This window comes from Gopherus evgoodei, unplaced genomic scaffold (genome assembly GCF_007399415.2).
Source record: "Gopherus evgoodei ecotype Sinaloan lineage unplaced genomic scaffold, rGopEvg1_v1.p scaffold_59_arrow_ctg1, whole genome shotgun sequence".
Lineage (NCBI taxonomy): Eukaryota > Metazoa > Chordata > Testudines > Testudinidae > Gopherus > Gopherus evgoodei.
The window spans coordinates 663,128-682,552 of record NW_022060080.1 but is presented as its reverse complement, the minus strand read 5'-3'; the positions used below and the strand labels follow the sequence as shown (position 1 = coordinate 682,552).

Genomic DNA, 19,425 nt, shown 5'->3' with positions numbered 1-19,425 from the left:
GGGCTTTGGCTGATGTAGAACATTCACTCACCTCTGTCCTACATAAATCAGCTGGGGTTTAGTTAAGAAGATCAAGTATTCTCCCCAAAAATGTATTTTGCACTACCTCTAACGACCTAAGCAAAGGTGCTGACTCTGTGGGTGCTCCAGGATTGGAGCACCTACTGGGGAAAAAAAAAGCCTCCGATCAGCTCCTCCCCGTCCCTCCCAGCACTGAGGATCAGTTCAGCGGTGGGCAAGAGGTGCTAGGGGGAGGAGCAGGCAGGGCAGAGTGGGACGGGAAGAGGCCGGGTGGGGCCTTGGGGGAAGGAGTGGAGTGGAGATGGGGTCTGGAACACAACAGGGGTCGAGCACCCCCTGGGAAATCAGAAAGTCAGCACCTCTGGCCTACGATCTTTCCAGCCCCAAATTTCCAGACGGTATAAAATTTGAGCACCCACCTTAGCCCTAAGCATTCAGAGAGTTGGTGCAATTAAATTACCTCCATGCACACAAGAAAAACAGACAGCTACTTGCATGGACCTTATGGTTCAGCCCTCCAACTCCTTTTTATGTTTATCCCATTCACCACTGTACATAAAGCAAATATCCAGATAAGAAATGGACTTAACCTGCTTATTACTGTGGTTATCGATTACTCATTTATGCACCTTTGGTCTGCAGCCAAAGATAATTGCTTCAGTTCTCTGCTAATTTATAGTCTTATGTGCCTGCTGACAGAAAAATACTAAATTCCCTTCGCAAACTCTTCAGCCCCAGAGCAGTGTGGGACCTCAAACCATGTTCTCTGCAGACAAGAGGACTGAGGCTGACTGGTTCAGAATTTTAGGAGCATAATATTTCTCCCCCTATAATGCAGCCTAACTTGCTGGGAAAAGAATCATTCTGTTAGTGCCAATTTTGAAATACCCCCACATCCTCCTATCCACAATGGTCCCTCTGCCCCCTATTTCAGCAAATGCCCCCCCCTTTGCAACTCCTCACCTGTGCCCAATTCCCCTCTACAGTCAGAAAAGCCTGAAGTGCCAGCAACTAACACACAGTCCAGGGAATATTATCTCCCAGTATATGACCGACCCCAGGGCACATTTTGGACCAAGCCTCTTGCTAGGTGCCATTCCACACAGGGTCGTCCTTAGCCATAGGCAAAATAGGCAGCAGCCTAGGGCACCACTAGGTCTGGGGGCACCGCTCTGCTGGGAGCCCGGACAGACGGGAAGCAGTGGACCATGTAAGAGCAGGGCTGCTGGGTCCTAGAGAGAGCAGAATGCTGCACAGTCTGAGGGAGGGGATTGGCTGCTGGGGTCTCTGGGAAGGGGAGAGGGTAGGGGTTGGGGAAGGAGCTCACCTGTGAGTGTGACTCTTTCCCCCTGGCTGAGGTCAGGTGAGGCAGGCTCTGTGGCTCTGGAACCAGTATCCTTTGTTGTCCCCCATAACATCCATTCTTCTCCCCCCCTGCCCCACGGAGCACCCCCTCCTTTCTCCCTCCTCCCCAGGAGCATCCCTCTCTCACTCCTCCCTCCCCTCTGTCAGGGCTGGGTTGGGTGAGGTGCTGGGGGGTAAGTGGGGGGAGGAGGCTGGCTGGCTGCCTGCTGAGGAATGAACGTGAAAGTAACTCACTTCCTGGGCAGTGAGCCAGGATCGGAATGTCACACAGGGCTGGGCTGGGGTTAGCCAGATGTGTGAAAAATCAGGATAGGGGATTGGGGTAGGGTGAGCAGATATCCCTATTTTATAGGGACAGTCCCAATTTTGGGATCTTTTTCTTATATAGGCTCCTTTTACCCTCACCCCCACCCCCTGTCCTGATTTTTCACACTTGCTGTCTGGTCACTCTAGGTGGGGGTAATTGGTGCCTATATAAGACAAAGCCCCAAATATCGGGACTGGTCCTATAAAATCACGACATCTGGATCTGGTCACCCTAGCTGGGGAGCGCCTCTCCCCGGGCTGGCAGCTGCCAGCGATTCGTCTCATCCGGGGGGAGCTGCACAGGGCAGGATGAGCTGCTGTGGCTCCATGGGTTACCTGTCTGAGATCAGATGCTGTGCTAACTTCACCATGGTCCGTAAGGCTGGTGGTGGTGCCCATTGGCGTGTGATTGGACCTGAGGGTTTGCTGCTGCTGTTGCCACTCTGCACCCCAAAAGGTGGATTTTGGGGTCTACTGCAGGTGTTGGACCAGCAGGCTGGGGGGTGAGCCAAGCATGAAAGCAGTACTGTGTTGCCATTTAGATTGTCATTTAACAACTTTGTTTGCCAAAAATTCTTGCTAACAATCCTGAATCCAATTTCAGTATTTTTTTTTAAAAAATCAATATCTTAGCCAAAACCAGAAAATTAAGTTGTTGACAATTATTAGTGACAGGTTTGGTTTGAGGCAGGGAGTAGGCCAGTTTTCATCAGAGAAACAAAAAATGTTGACTGACTTTCCTATAGCCTGTTACTCCTGATAAGAGCCCTCCAACAACTGTAATATGCTCATCTCCTTACTAGTGTATAAAGCAGGAGTCGGTAACCTACGGCACACGTGCCAAAGGTGGCAAGTGAGCTGATTTTTGATGGTATGCAGCGGCAGGCTGAGCGGCTCGGCCCATCACTGCTCTGGGGTTCCGGCTGCTGCCCTATTGTCAGCTGGGATACCAGCCGCCGGCCCCACTCAGCACCTGCTGCTGGCCTGGGGACCCCCAAGGAACCCCAGGCTGGCAGTGGGCTGAGCAGGCCAGCTGAACCACTCAACCTGCTGTCAGTCTGGGGTTCCATTCACTCAGCCGGCAGCGGGCTGAGTGGGCTGGTGGCGGGCTGAGCAGGGCCGGTGGGGGGTTGAGTGGCTCAGTCTGCTGCCAGTCTGGGGTGCCAGCAGCACTCAGCCTACTGCTACTCCAGGTTTCCGACTGCCAGCCCCTTGCCAGTCAGGATCCCAGCCGCTGGCCCCACTCTGCCTCCTGCCAGCCTGGGTGAGCAGAATCCGAGGCTGGTAGCGGGCTGAGGGGGGTTGGCGGCCGGGATCCTGGCTGGCAGGAGTTGGTGGTCAGAACCCCAGACCAGCAGCGGGCTGAGCAGGGCCTGGGATCCTTGTCTAGGGTTCCAGCCACCAGCCCCACTCAGCCCGCTGCCGGTCTGGGGTTTCATTTACTCAGCTGGCAGTGGCCTGAGCAGGACCAGTGGCCAGGACTTTGCCACTCGTATTCTACTGAGTGTACATTCTAATTCTACTTCTAATTCTAATTCTACATTCTACTGAGTGTACATTGCCACTCGTATTCTACTGACAATTCCTGTAACAGTAGCATCAGGAGAATGGAGTTTCTCAAAACTAAAGCTCATTAAAAACTATCTCCGCTCTACAATGAGTCAGGAACGCTTAACTGGTCTTGCTATTCTTGCAGTCGAACAAGACACGACTTTGTCTTTGTCATACGATGACATTATTACTGATTTTGCAGCCAAAAAAGCCAGAAAGATTGCTTTTAATTAAAAACTAATCCTTGCTTCAATACCTCTTCATATAAATTTCCAATAAAATTTTGACAAATTAAAAAAATTATATTATTTGCATCATTCTGTCAAATCAGAATTTTTTCTATAGTGCTACTTCTTTAGTGCTAGTGCATCAGCATTACAGTGTGCTTAATTAAGTTAAACTGGTTTTAATAACGTGAATGTGGCAAGTTTTCCAGTACTGTATGCTTATATTTGTGTTGCTAAGAGCAGATCAGGCACAGGGGCACCAGTTTAATAATCTTGCCTAGGGCACCATAAATCCTAAGGACGGCCCTGATTCCACACCTTGTATTTGCTGTCAGATTTTGGGTCAGACCCTGCTCTTTTTATGCTGATGCAAATCTAGAGTGGAATCACACTGGAATTAGGTTGGTGTAACTGAGATCGGAATGCGGCCCTTTGTTTCCGTTCTATTCTAAGTTCTTATACCACCATGATCACCCTAGTACCCACAGTTCTCTCCTCTTTATACACCTCAGGTAACAGTGGGCACGATCCAGAAGAAGAGATATTACCATGAGTTCAAATGGCATCCCCGGCTTGAAGTACTTGGGTGTTTTTGTGAAGTGGATCTGATAGGGAGATGTCACAATGTTAATTCCGGTTCTCTCTGCTTCAACCATGTCGCTGCCTGCAGAGAAAAGCCATAGGTCAATTAAAACTGAGTAAGGCAATACAGATTTTGTCCTTAAGGTCCAGGCTAAAACACAAGGAATAGGCCATGGTCAGATGTTGATTCTTGTGATTTCACGAGTCTCCTGTTTAAATTCCTTGTCTTCAAGCCCCAGCTGCTAGAATCACCATATGGCACGAGAATCTCAGCTGTCATTAAAAAGAAGAAATAAGTTTCTAACCCTCCTGGTTGCAGAGAAAAGCTTCAAAACACATCCCAAGTGTGATCTAACGCCTCAAAAGCCAGGAAGGAATGAAAAAGCACCCAAAGTTTATTATTTTAAAAAACCTCATGATTTTTTCATATGATCTCTTGATTTTGGGAGTGGGGGGACTGACTTGTGATTTTTGCACTTTAGGGGTTGGCATTACTCCAGGACATTGAGCCTGATTCTGTTCTTGCACCAGTATAAATCAGAAATAACTCCCCTGCAGTCAGTGGCACTGTAGCAGTGAAAACAGAATCAGTCCCTTTCATGCTAAAATGACTTATTTTAGCTTTTAAAGATGCAACAAGAAAGAACAAAAACAAAGTCTCTGAGAGAGAGAGAGCACAGTGTGTGTGTATCTATATAATAAGATTCCAGGATTGTCACTCTGTCCATGTACCACTCTGAAGCCTAGAACGTCTGTTGCATCTGTGTGAAGTGATAGAAGAAGCTATACAAGCAAGAGGAGGGCCCTTTTCAGTTACAATATCACCAGGTTCAATCGTCACCAGGATTTGAAGTCTGTTACAGGCCAATTTTTAAGTCCCCAGCCATTCTGACTTTACCAGCCTGGTGTACAGCTCCAGTAAGGCATGTGCCATGCCAAGAGTCCTAGACCATTGTGATATCAGACACAACTCAACCAACCAATCACCACCTTTACTTTACCACTAATTTGCATGCAGTAATGTCATTGGTTGTTTGGATTACTTGGTCCAATTGCCACACCCCTGCAACAGCACAGGCTTTCAGCTACTGGTTTCATCTGTAACAAGCTACAGCTGCTCGGAACAGAATGGCTGCTCCCTCTGCAGGGAAAGTTTAGAAATCATAGCTATGTAGAGCGGGAAGGGACCGCGAGAAGTCATCTACTCCATCCTCCACACTGAGGCAGGAGTAAGTATGCCCAGACTATCCCTAAGAGCTGACCCAGAGCTCTTAGAAATGGTAAGCTGCAATGCACAGGAAACAAAGGTGCAACAGTTTCAAGCTACTTTTGCTGGTGTAAATCTGGAGTCATTCCGGGTGTGACACTACACCCCATATTCTTTATAGAAATATTGTTATAATATAATTATAGCATAACTGAGATATATTTTGTGCAAGATGGGTCTTGTGAGATATCATTGGAAAGGCTATGATTTACTGAATATGAATATATATGTATATATCATTTTTGTATCTTAAGTTAGAAATATTAACTATACATCTGTACTACAAAAGCGTTTGCACCCAGAGAACACCCACCAGACAAAATGCAATCAGTCTGGCTGGCTAGCTGGATACAAGTCAATAGACTATTAGGGAGAACAATGGGACTTTGAAGAGGGTAATCTCCCATCTTCCTGGGATGCTGCAAATGGACTTTGAGTTATGGCTGCAAGGTCATATGATTAAGTCACCTGATACTAGACTCCATAATAAAATTAGTACTTTTCCACTGGCCGGGGGTGGGAATCAGACTGGAAGAGAAGCAACAAAGAATTCTGTGGCACCTTATAGACTAACACATCTATTAGAGCATAAGCTTTCATGGGTGAATACATGTGTTAGTCTATAAGGTGCCACAGGACTCTTTGTGCTTTTTACAGATCCAGACTAACACAGCTACCCCTCTGATACTGGAAGACAAAGGATTCTCGCCATATGTAAAACTTATTTAAAGCAGGGAAGTGAGATAATCAGGGTCAGTTCTTCACTGAATGCCCACCCAAGATGACTGCTGAAAACACCTAAGACTGATCTGGGGAAGACAGGACTGAACTCAGGCTAGAGTGTCTCTGGCCTGTGAAAGAAATACCTGGAATTGAAGCTGCAAGCAAGAGCAGCTTACCTTGAGGAAACTCTGCAATCTGCCCCAAACAACATTTAGGGTGAGAAATTACTACTTGTAACCAATTTCTTTAGTAACTGAACTTATGTTGCGTTTTTGTTTTGTTTGCTGGATAACCTGCTTTGATCGGTTTGCTATGCCTTATAATCACTTAATATCTATCCTCTGTAGTTAATAAACTTGTCTTTGTTTTCTCTAAAACCAGTTTGTGGAATTCATAACAGGGGAGCAAAAACCTGTGGATATCACCCTCCACATTGAGGGAGGAGGCGAATTTCATGAGCGTACCCTGGACAGTTCTCTGTGCAGTGCAAGACGGTACAATTCTGGGTTTACACTCCAGAGGGGGTGTGCACTGGAGTGCTGGGAAATTCCTTAGCTGAAGCCTTCCCATGCAGAGCTGATTTCAGTGTCTGTGTCTTTCTGCAGCTAGGCATGTCCCTACCTCGGTCTGTGCTGGAGGAGGCTTGAGAGGGCCTGGATCAGCAGGACAGTGTAATGGAGCCCAGGCTGGTGGAAAGGGCAGGCTCAGCGGTACCCTAACGTGGGGGAGAAACCCGTCACACCAGGTTTACCTCAGAGCAAACAAGGTAAGAATCTAGCCTGCAGCCTTTAAGATCTGCAGAACCCTAAGCAGATAGGGCTTTATGCATCTAAATCAACACCTTGAACTGCACTCGGCACTGGCTTGGAACACCCCGTGAATAAAGCACTTGGCTTTGCACTCATTGCTGATGCTCACCAGATTCTGTCAAAACGGTGACAGAGACGTAGAGCGAGTGGCCAACCAGTTCATTCAGGTTGGCAAACCGAGCCTGCAGCATCGCTCTGGTCAGCGTTGCTTCCCCATCTCCGTCTTCTATCTAGGAAGGGAGAGAGAGTTTCATGACCTCACCCACACAGTTTCCCAGGAGGCATGAGTCTCTCCTCACCACAGCTGAGAACAGGAATTACCGAGATTCTCTTGAGAGACTGTGGGATACTCCTCTTCTCATCATCCATCTTCACCCCAAAGAGGACAAAGGCATGGCCATCTAGTTTTTTCCCATATAGGTACCTGGAGGAGATACGGATGGGTAAGAAGTAAGATAGGTAAGGAAACCTATTGCTGAATATTATGGTCTCATGCCACCATTCTCTTCTATAGGCCCAGCTCCTCGGTTAGTTTATCTCTCCCATGTTCCACCATGGTAAGAAGTGGACCATTATGGCTATGGTGCATTACGGGAATTTAATTCCAGATTACAAGTCCAGCCCATGGAGAAGAATGAAACACCTGAATGGCAACTCTCATGAGGCACCATGCCAGCATTTCTGAATCACAAGGTCTTCAGACTTTTTTTTTTTCTTTCCATTTTTGGACATTGGTTTCTGGATAAAAAAACAAATAAACAGAATTTTCCATGGAAAAAGGATGCTCTTCATGAAAAAAAAATATTTAGTGGAAAACATTCCCAAAGTGATGCAAGACTTAGGTTTCTTTCTGCACTAAAACCTGTGGTTGCTACCCCACTCAGCTGATCCTTTCCACCCACTCGCAGACTCACTTCGCAGTGATAGAAACCCTGAAGTCTTCATTGCTATCGATGTATAAAAACTTCTCAGATGGTTCCAATATGACTTCGAAACTTGGCAACACTGGAGAAACAAGAGGAGAAAAGGGGAACATTGAGCTTGTAGGAGAGGGTGGGTTGCCAGCACTGCCAAGCCGAATGGAGAGTTTGCTCCAAGATGGTGTCAGGAGAGTAGGGACAGAGCCGCTCCCTAAGCCTGGGCCCGGTGGGTGCCGGATTCTTACCGTACTCCTTAACATCAAATTGTGCACTGAAGGTCTGGTGAGGGGAGTCTTCATACTTGGCTGTGATCTTCCAGGTTCCCAGACTGGAGGAAGGAAATAAGAAGGAACACTGAATGCACTTAACACGCACATTTCACAAGGCCCACCTGGCTCACTTGTTTCTCCAGTAATTTTATCACTTTAAAGGTAAATCTGAGCCATACATGGAACTCAAGCTGTCTTCAGAGAACTACATGGAACCCCGGACAAGTCATTTTTTGCTGCACCTAGATGTTTTCATGAACCAGAACTAGAGGCAGGGACTTGGAACAAAACATTAACCTTTGGCCAGCAAGGTTTGGGAAGTTTGGATCGAAACTTTGTGGCTGGCACTTGTTTCTTCAGTCTGTGTGAACCAAAACCCTCAATCCAAACACCCCCAAATTTAAGGAAACTCTAATCCAAACCAAAATCAGGGCCCTCACTCACCAGCTCACTGATGCAATTTTCAGAGTAGTTGAGCATTCCTAAATCCCATTGAATGGGAGGTAGGATGCTCAGCATTTTTGAAAAACAGACCAACAGGGCTTAATCCTGCCTTCACATACTCTGGAATAAATCAGGAGTAATAGCAAGGAAGGCAGTGCAACTTCATTCTGGTGTCTGCGTAGACTTGGAAAGATTAGTTCTTTTATTGATACGTGTCATTGATTTCACTGTGCACACGCATACTGACAAAAACACATTTATATCAATAATATCAAAATTTACAGATAGGCAAAGCAAGAAAAATGCTGCTTGAGAACTTACTACAGTTTGATTTAAGGCTTTATACGTTGTGTATTTGGCCATATGATTATCCACTGAAACTATAAGAAATATAAATCAAATTATGCCAAGATTGGATCTCATAGAATGTGAGGGTTGGAAGGGACCTCAGGAAGTCATCTAGTCCAACCCCCTGGTCAAAGCAGAGCCAATCCCCAGAGAGATTGTTGCCCAATATCCCTAAATGGCCCCCTGAAGGATTGAACTCACAACTCTGGGTTTAGCAGGCTAATGCTTGAACCACTGAGTTCTCTCCCCCCTCTCAAACAGGGGTGGCTCTAGGTATTTTGCCGCTCCAAGCATGGCAGGCAGGCTGCCTTTGGCGGCTTCCCTGCGGGAGGTCCCCGGTCCTGCAGATTCGGCGGCATGCCTGCAGGAGGTCCGCCGAAGCCGTGCGACCAGAGGACCCTCCACAGGCATGCTGCCGAAGGCAACCTGCCTACCACCCTCGTGGCAACTGGCAGAGTGCCTCCCATGGCTTGCCACCCCAGGCACGCGCTTGGCGTGCTGGTGCTTGGAGCTGCCCCCGCTCTCAATAGATATGTGTCAGGAGAGTTTGTTTTCTCGACGTCACTTGAAAATGCCTGTAGGAGATGAACTAGCTGATCGGCCACACACAGTAACTAGCTCCACATCATCTCTTCTGCTTCCCTGCCCAATTCCTGCAAAGCTCTGTTCCATCCAGGCATAGTAACATCCGAGCAATCTACCTGATAATCTCCGGCAAGTTATGGCTCAGGGAGAAGATGCCTGATTTCAAGGGGGCGGAGATGGGAATCTGCTTGACAATAATGGACTCAGGGGTCTGGAAAGGAAACAAGTTAAGAGTTTAGGGAGAAAAATGCTTCAAATTGCTCTTCACAACATCATCTGCCACATTTACATTCCTGGGCCAGTGGAGGGTTCTCCATACTTCCAACAATAGCATGTAACAATCTGGACTCCACTGATTGGTTTGAATTTCTTAACTATCCAGAGACACCGGAAAAAACGACAAATCTCTCTTGACCTTCTGATCTGGCTCAGCGAGGCCAGCAAAGAACTCAAGGAGGCGGCTCAGAAGACTAAAGAGCCTCCACGGCAGAATCTTGCAGATGCCAGACTTAACCCTGAGCTAGCTGCAAACCTTGGAGCTGCCCAAAGGGCTGCATCGCTCTGCCAACCACAGCTGCTCCCCATCGCAAGGCCCCAGCTGGTTATGCTGCTGCTCAGGGCAGAGTGTCAAAGAAAGGGGAAACTGAGTCAAAGAGGAACTGAAGGGACAGATGTGTTCTCTCCCCTCCCAGCTGGCTGAGGTGAGGAAACCCCCTGGGGATTATTGCCCAGGGTTTTGCAGCTGATTTACTTTATTTTATGGATCATAAAGCCCAGTGGAAAGGGCCTGAACAGAACTAATGCCTGGAGCTATAATCCCTGTTCCTGCCACCAGTTTACACGTCCTTCAAAGGGCTCCTTGCAGTGGCTCCTTGTCTTCAGCCTTCCCAGACGACCACGTGCCTGGCTCTTCCAAAATTTTGCTCAAGCGTTAACACCGTTGCAGAATCGCGGGACCTCCCCCAAGAGCTGCCTGGCTGCTGCCCCTGCAAACTTTGTAACCTCCATAATGACAGGGGAGAATTTGGATGCCAGAGGTTTGCAAAAAGAGTCCTCAGATAATCATTTGCTTTTCTCCTGGCCATACCATGTTGCAGCTACACGCAGAGGGTCTATGCAGCCTCTTCAGTCACAATAAATTGCTGCACATTACCCAGACAAGTGGCTAAACCCACCTATCCCCCTACGGACTCACAGAACAGAGACCTCACCTCAAACTCCACGATCACTGTCTTAGACACCGGTTCCAGTTTGTGACCCACAGTGAAGATCCGGTAGAGGACTGAGAAAATAAAGAGAGAAGAGAGGGATGTCATTAACAGATAGATATCTTGGCCCAAACTTAGGTATCTAAGTCTGATTGAAACCAACGGGAGTTCAGTGCCTTACTCCACGGAGGAACTGAGCCATCAGCCCCCATCAGGGGTTGTTTCACGATAGCCTCTTTCTACAGTTGGAAATCTCCATGGCTTTTTAATTTAGGCTGTTTTCTTGCTTTTCTCCCCTGTCCCTAAGTACCAGATGGGAGGGCTTTGTCATTGCAGGGACCTGTCCTGCTCTGAATGGCCTGGGATTAGCAGCTCCTATTTCACACAGGCTTTGGGATGGTCGTCAGATTGGGACATGTATCTTGGTTCAATATGGAGCAGAACCAGTCACTGTGATTTGAAAAGTTCCATCGCCCATTCTTAATCCAATGGCCCACCCAGTCTTTCGGTATCTAACACTCAACAGGACGTTCCAGCTAGGACAATGCTGAAGGGTGAAATATTGCAAATTCATGGTGGCAGAGTCTCTGCCCCAACTGTCCTCCATCTTCAGTCAGACAACAAGCAAAGCAATATGCACAGGATGGACCCAGCAGCCCTTCTGTAGATATGGCATGACATCAGCAGCTCTCACCCCTTCCCATTAGAAGAGACCAGGGGAAGGCAGTACCTGTAGACCCGGGTGTATAGATGGTTTTGTCTGTCTGGATAAAGATGTATCCACTGTGGAAATGGACCAGAACCACTTTCTCCAGGGTTTGCTGAGGGAACGTAGCCTTGACCACAACATACTGGTTTTGTTTGGAATCCTTCTTTATGTCTTTGGTGGGAACCTGCATGAGAAGAAGAGCATGGATGAGTTCTTCCTGCTTTTACTCACTGCCACAAGGGATGCTCTACGCAAAAGTGTTAACAATGCTTAAGTTATACATGGAAAGAATCCATAAGAAAACATGGCCTTTTACTAACCCACTCTACATGCAGTTCTCCAGCAGGTTACACACCTGCCGTAAGATGGTGGGGAATACCCCAGGTGGAGGGGGATTCCTAGGATGGCACAGTCAGTGTAAGTCACCACCAGTGAGTCAGGCCAGACCATTTGGACGGTCCTGTACCCTTTGTCCGGTCACCTCCTCTTATATGGAATCTTTGTTAACCAAAGGGCATCCCATGGGTGCCCTGCTGAAGTCAGTTCTACTGCACTGATGTGCTCCCGACTATTCCTACTGTGCTCCCCTAAAACTGTAACATCTTGGAGACCTTCCCTCTGTCCTCCCAACTCTCCATTCCTGGCTAGGACTTTGGATCAACTCAAAACGAGAATCCTGCTCCCCCAGGGAACCCCATCCAGAAATGATGCTGTGCCCAGTGCTGATGAGGGACAGGACTTGGCAAGCTCTGAGCAAGTTTCCCAGGCAGTGCAAACACGAGCCACAGGGCATATGGTTATGTACCTTACCACAGAACCTCGGTGCATTGAATGAAAAAGCTCCCAAGTCAGCTGAGACACAAATAATTCACTTTGACGTGTTAACAGGAATTAAGACCAAAGTATTCACCAAAACTCTTGTGACTTTAACCATTTCATAGTCGTCTTTTTTTTTTAATTTGCAATGGAAAATGCCAAAAAATGAACAAAATCATGTCAATTGCATGTCCACCATCACAATACCTGAGCATCTTCCAGTTGGGCATTAAGAAACAGAACTAATATCTGTCCAATGTGGTTTGATGTTAGATCTCACTGTGATTCCGTTTATCTATTTAAGTTATTTTATGGCCCCTATTATCATATCAGTATATTGTTACCCAAGTGTCTCAATTTTAATGCATTTTCCCTCACAGCATGCCCTCCCCCTGCGCCCAGGATAAAGAAGTGCTATTATCTATATTTCAGAGTTGGAAAAACCCTGAGGCACAGAACAACTTATCGAAGGATGCCGAGAGAGTCTGTGACAGAGCTGGAAATCAAATCCAGGTCTTCTAAGTCCCAGGCTAGCAGCCTAACCACCAGACCATCCTTCCTCTCAACTTTTTCTTCTACCTCCAAATTTGGGGCACCTCAGTTTTTAGGTCCCCAACAAGAGACTCCCCAGCGCTTATCTGACTAGTTAGCTATACGCTCCCATCACTAATAGATTCCTAGATGTTACGGACAGAAGGGACCAATGTGAGTTAGTCTGACCTCCTGTATAACTAGGGCCCAACCAAATTCATAGTCCATTCTGGTCAATTTCATGGCTGTAGGATTTGAAAATTAGTCAATTTCATGTTCTCAGATGTTTATATCTGAAATTTCAGGGTGTTGTAACCGTGAGGATCCTGACCCAAAAGTGATTCATGGAGGCAAGGGGGTTGCAAACCTGTTGTGGGGGGGGGGGGTGTCATAGGATTGCCACCCTCACTTCTGCACTGCCTTCAGCTTCATGCAGTCAGGGGAGGTACCCAGAGGTGGGTCTCATCTTCCCCAGAGAGCAGCTGTGCAGGGCAGCAGTAAGTCCTGTCCCTCCCCAGCATCTGCGGCTCCAGGCACCAGCGCTCCAAGCACGTGCCTGGGGCAGCAAGCCGCGGGGTGCGCCCTGCCTGTCCCTGCGAGGGCGGCAGTCAGGCAGCCTGTGGTGGCTTGCCTGCAGGCGGTCCGCCAGTCCCGCAGATTCTGCAGTAATTCGGCGGTGGGTACGCTGAAGCCGTGGGACCAGGGACCTCCCGCAGGCAAGCCGTTGAAGGCAGCCTGCCTGCCGTGCTTGGGGCGGCAAAAAATCTAGAGCTGCCCCTGCTCCCCAGCCCTGAGGGGACTAACAGCTGGAGCTAGGGGCGTGGTAGGAGACCCCGGCTGGGGCACCCCCAGCCCTGCCCCTTTTCCTCCCCTCCAATAGCTAGATTTCACAGAGGAGGTCTGATTTCACGGTCTCTGATGCATTTTTCACTGCCATGAATTTGGTAGGGCTCTATGTATAACACAGGCCATAGACTTTCACCCAGCAATTCCAGCTCATAACTTCATGCTGGGCTACAGTTGAAAATGATAACCTTTGTTTCACGGGATGACCTGAGACTGGAGTTTTACGCACCTTTATTATGGCTGTGCCCATCATCCCATTCTCAGGGTTGAGGTTGGTTTGGACCTGGTATAAGATGTTTTTCTTAAACGGGAAGTCCTGCACGATGATTGTAACTGTGATTGGGGCACTGAGGCCATGGGCTTCCACCACGACCTTCTCTTCACTCTCCACCCGCAGGACGTTGGGTGTGATCAGGGAGTAGCTGTGAATGGTGAAAAGGTCGATTTGATGAATTCAGTCAGTATTTAAAACCCCACTGGCTGCGATTCCCACATCCCCAAGGAGGTTTTATACCAAGCTTGTTGCCACGGTTTACAATTTATTATTTGCTTTACAGCAGCATCTTGAAATCCCAACAGCGACTGAGGCACAGTACAAATACAGAGTAAGAGAGAGTTCCCGCCCCTAGAGGTGTGTCTACACAGCTCCTGGGAGGTATGACTCCCAATTTGGATAGACATAGGACTTGTCTACACTATGGGGGTTTTCTATCGGTGTAGATAATGCACCATCCATTCCTCCATCAGCCTAGCTGCATCTACACTGGCAGTTAGGTTGGCTTGACTACAGTGCTGCTTAAACCCCTGGGCAATGTAGCTGGGTTGACCTAAGTGTTAAATGTAGACCAGGGCATACAAGTGCTAGCTCTGATCGAACTGGTTCCTAAAAATTGCAACAGGGCCATGGCAGCTGGGGCCCAAGGTGCACTAAGACAAACTGCACTAAGGAACTGTTAGTACACATTAACAGTGTCCTCACAGACAGTTAGTGTGCAGTGGGGGGTAGATTTACACCTCAGTTTGCTGTGAACTAACTCTTCATGGAGACAAGCCCTTCCAAGTCCAGTTGACTTTGCCCCTAAATCACCTAGGCTGTCTGGAAAATCCCCCCTTAGGCAATGGCATTAAAGCAAGGTTGCCGTCTTCCTGGAGAAATAATTGACTGATTACATCACCCATAGTGTTGTGAATTCACAAGGAAGTAAGCCTGGAGGGAAATAAGTTTTGCTAAATGTCAGCCAAGTTGTCTGTGTGCCACTCTGGTATGAGCGCTGATGGACGATCGGACAAGAGTTTTTCATACCAGATAAAGATCATACACACGCACATGCATCGGTAAAAAATTCAGGGCATACTGCACTCCTGTCCCTAATGAAAATTGCTGTGAGTGGATGTGTCCTCTGGCCTGATCCTCTGTTACCGCTTTTCCAAAATGGGGTGTCCTGCTGTACACAGATACAGTAGGGGATGCTCTTCCCTTTAAGTCAGTGCTGACCCCAATGCCCCAGCATGGTGCCAGGGGTGCTGCATTAGAATCATAGACTATTAGGGTTAGAAGGGACCTCAGGAGGTCATCTAGTCCAACCCCCTGCTCCAAGCAGGACCAATTCCCAGATTTTTACCCCAGTTCCCTTAATGGCCCCCTCAGGGATTGAACTCACAACCCTGGGTTTAGTAGGCCAATGCTCAAACCCCTGAGCTATCCCTCCCCCCACAACTAGCTAAGTTGTGGCTCAGTAGGGGGGTGCTCTCTTCCAACTCTGTGGTGATCTTGATGACCCACTTTGATGCTAGTGCTGTGCTGGTGGGGGCAGGCCCGGTTTAACGCACATGTATTCAGTGCTCTTGCACTGGGCCCCCATCTCCAGGGGTGCCTGTCCATCTGGGCGGGGGGTGAACAAAGCCTGTCAGATTATTTTTTTGGTCCGTCACAGTCCAGTTTGGGGCAGGTGAGCCTATGGCACCAGGACCAGGATGGGAACAGAGGCCCCCACCACCGGTGTGCTATGGTGACAGCCAGTTGGCAGGAGCAGGGAGCCAGGGCAGCCCCATTGGACAGGAGCCACCATGTGGGGTAACTATGGGGTGACTCAGTCTCCAACACCCTCATAGGTCCTCCACCCCCTAGGGGTAGGACCCAACCCACTCCTCCCCCCAGTCACACATTTCCCCACGATTTCCATTCCCAAAATTTTTTAATCTGGCACTGGTGGGGGGGGGACTCAGCAGGGGCACTGTCCCCTGGCAGTCAGTGCTGGTACCAATGCCCCAGTGCGGTGCTATGGGGCACTGTGCTGCAGGGAGCAAGGTGTGTGGGTCAGTAGAAGGAGCTTTCCCGTCTGAGCCAGTGCCGACCCCAGTCCCCCGTGGGGAGGGCGATACTGTGTCCTCCCGCATTCCACCAACTGCGATCATATGGTCTGCAGCCAGCGTGTGTGACCTTTTACGAATGCGCTGCCCTTTGCACGGCCTGACCCGGCCTAGAGAGGAGCATGCTGCGCTGGGGAGTTGTCTAGCACGGGCCATGTTTGCTGCTCCACAGGCAATAAATACCAGGAGCACCTATGCAGGGCGTGTGCTTGGTACCAGCCGTCCACCAGAGCTGTCAAAATGGACCAGGTAGGCCACTGATGTTCCTCCGAGAAATCCTAGAGAGCAGGTCAGGGATGAGACCCGGAGTGAGCCCTGCACAGTGGCTACTGAATCTCTCCCCCTCCTGGGGGATCCCTCCCTCCTCCTTTCCTGAAAGTTGGCCCAGGCTCAGAAACAGGCTTCATAAATCTCTGGAACCCTTTGGGAAAAGCTGCACAGAGGTCTGCGCATCTGGTCTGCAGCCCTCCGTGGTGCATTCCCAGTGGGGTCAAGCTGCAAAACCCACACCCACATCCAGACGTCCGTCTATCACCCCGAAGTCTGGTATCTGGACAGCAGCCCCTCCAGCCCCATGGGGATGGTGGGGACCCGACCCAGGCTCTGTATGTGAGTTGAGTCATCCTGACAGATCAATGCGTCTCTCATGCAGCTTCTGGCTTCTCACTGGCTCAGCAGGCCCCTGAGGTAGGATGAACCTTTAAGCAGCCTCCTAACCCCACTTCTGAAGTGGGGCATCCCTCGGAGTTTCCCTCTGTCACCTGCTCAGTGTCACATCCATCGTTTGGCCTGGCCATAGGGGGCAGCACCAAATCAAACCAAACTACCTGTTCCTGCCGCCTCCCTTTTATCACAGCCATCCCCTGGCACCAAGATCCCTTCCCAGCTTTAGTCTGGGCTATTGGGCTGGCTCCTGGCTGTTCATCTGGCCACCCCCGCACAGACAGGAACAGGGCGGGAGGCGGTAACCACACCAGGCAGCCAATCAGTCAGATGGACAATCGAAGCTTAGCCCCAGCGTCACACTCAGAGCACTCACCGGACATAGATCTCACAGCCCTTTACAGAGGTAGGTAAGTGTCATGATCCCCTTTCACAGATGAGGGAGAGGCCGGCAGAGAAAAGGGGAGGACCTTCCTTAAGGTCACACAGCCGGTCAGTGACTCAGCTGGGAATAGACCCCAGCAGTTTTGAATCCTAGTCACACCACCTGGCTCTAACCACTAGACATCATTCCCCTCCCAGAATCCAGGCGTCTCCTGGATATCCCTATTGTGAGACCGTCAGGTAGAACCAAGGAGTTCTGACTCCCCTTCCCATCTTCTGGCCCCCTAGGCACATTCCCTCTAACAGCTGGAAATAAAACCCAGGAGTCCTGACTCCCAGTGCCGTGCCCAAGTCGTGGACCACTGTGCTTCGGAAGCCCACCAGCCCCTTGGACGTGAACTGGGTTCTGGTCTGCCTCATGCACAATAAGCAATCCCCTTAGCCAGTGGAGTTACTCCAGTGTAACTAACTATCCGTTGAAGTCAGTGGAGTTACTCCAGGTTTGCACCAGTTTTCACTGAAAATAGAATTTATCCCCACTGGGTGTCTTGCAGATGTAGAAGCTGAGCAAGAAGTTCAAGATGTGGCCTATAGAACCTGATTCTGGTCTCTTTTAGGGCCTGATCCAAAGCCCACTGAAGCCAAGGGAACGACAACCTCACTGATTTCAGCACATTTCCGGGGGGTGCAATCCCACTGTTTTCTATGGAGTTACTCCCAGTCTACACCTGGTTCACTTAGATCAAGTGAGGCTCAAAATCCAGTTTATTCTTTAAAAAAAATTCTGTCTTCCAAACCCCAAAATTAGCCTTGGAACTGAGCAAGGGAGAAGAGGGTTGGACCAGGCGAGGAAGAGAATTTCTGCAGCCTGTTGCCATTCCACACACAGTAGCAGAGAAGAGAGGAAAATTGAGCTTGGTTTCCATTGGGAGCCATGTAACCAACCCAGGTTAATCTCCTCATCACCGCGGGGGTACTTACAGTTGGCTGTGAGAAACAGCCGGGAAGTAGAAAGCAAACACGGCCACCAGGTAGAGAGCAGAGCCCCCCATGGTGAGGACAGGAGGGTCAGGAGAAATAGCTCCTCCTGGGCTATTTATCCTCAGAGTTGCCTGTAAGCTGAGCCCTTGTGCAAACAGCTGGGCGGGTTAGTCAGTTAAGGGGGGAGTCCAGGAAACCTGAAAAGTTCAGAACAAAAGATGTTTTCTTCACTCCCTTGACACAAGAGTTCATTTATCTTTCCAAGTAGGGGTGGGGCTGGAATTAGGACCTGAGGCTGTGGTTGTGTTTACTCCACGCCAAGGTGCTAAACACAGATCAGAATGGTGGGGCTCTGATAAATACCACAGTTCAGTTTTGCATGGGGGGCAGAAGTGGGGCTGGAAGTCAGGACTTCTGGGTTCTGTTCCCAGCTGTGAATGAGGAATAGGTTCAAGTGGGTTATAGCAGGGGGCACTGGGAGTCAGGACACTTGGGCTTTATTCCTAGCTCTGGGAGGGGAGTGGGATCTACTGAGTTACAACGAGGGGGCACGCTGAGTATCAGGACTCCTGGGTCTGCCTATTGACTCTGTTGTCCCTTGGGCAAGTCCTGGGATGTTTCAGTAGGGAAAGTGGTCCCAGTCCTCAAGGGCATCCCAGAAGGGTGGATCTCTCTGTCTAGCCCACTCATTTGGATTGTAAAACCTTTGGGGCAGAAACTGTCCCTTAGTCCAGGACTCCTCTACACTCTATTAGTGAATCTATGTTCCTGATAGCAATGGTGGGATTGCTAATAAAGACAGGGCACCAGCATGTTCAACCAACCGTCATCTACACCTGCTCTGTATGCTTTCACAGCACCTAGCACAAAGAAGGCCTTTGGGTGCTACTGCCAGGTAACATAAAACTGATCAAAGGAAATAATGAGGAATTAGCCTGCGGAACTCACTGGCACATGATAGTCCTGCTTCAGGACATAAGGCAATGGGTGTTAAGAGATGATGTCCCCACCAGGAAGACTATAATTTTCCACAGTAGAGTTTCTTGTCCCTCGCTCTGAAATGTCTGGTCATGGCCATGCTTGGCGATAACCCTATGATCTGATCCAGTGTGGCAGTTCCTGTGCCCCTAAATACATCATGGTTGGCATCTTCAAAGCCATGTAGGAGATTCAGACACATTGTAATGGCAGATGGGTATCAAAATCCCTTCCGTGGCTTTAAAGCTCGAAACAGCAATTTGCACAGACACCGCTTAACCTATTACTCTTCACCTGCAATAAACCCATAATCCAGTACCTGGTCTTTTAGAGGTTAAAATCCTTGATGAACCAGACTTTCAGATCTCTGGGACAGATCATCCTCTGGTATGAACCCACCTAGCCCCACGGAGATCACTCATCTCAGAGTCTGTTTTTAACTTCCTCTGCGTAAAAGCAAACCAGGGAAGAGTTAATGGGGGAAGGCAGGTTATCAGCTGCCTTCCAGTAACAGGTTTTTTT

At 48.9% G+C, this 19,425-nt stretch overlaps 1 protein-coding gene across 1 annotated transcript in view; it reads right to left on the bottom strand.

Annotated features, from left to right (window-relative positions):
• The window catches only part of LOC115643423 (complement C3-like), a 59,525-nt gene extending 41,496 nt beyond the window's left edge, over positions 1–18,029 (bottom strand). Inside the window, exons 1-10 of the mRNA XM_030547452.1 lie at positions 17,926–18,029; positions 13,757–13,949; positions 11,356–11,518; positions 10,629–10,699; positions 9,534–9,628; positions 8,017–8,099; positions 7,766–7,856; positions 7,173–7,275; positions 6,961–7,081; positions 4,019–4,134 (exon numbers count right to left, since the gene is read on the bottom strand). Coding sequence (XP_030403312.1) covers positions 4,019–4,134; positions 6,961–7,081; positions 7,173–7,275; positions 7,766–7,856; positions 8,017–8,099; positions 9,534–9,628; positions 10,629–10,699; positions 11,356–11,518; positions 13,757–13,949; positions 17,926–17,996 — 1,107 coding nt within the window. The 5' untranslated portion in view covers positions 17,997–18,029. The remainder of the gene's footprint in view (positions 1–4,018; positions 4,135–6,960; positions 7,082–7,172; positions 7,276–7,765; positions 7,857–8,016; positions 8,100–9,533; positions 9,629–10,628; positions 10,700–11,355; positions 11,519–13,756; positions 13,950–17,925) is intronic.
• Between the last annotated feature and the right edge of the window lie 1,396 nt (positions 18,030–19,425).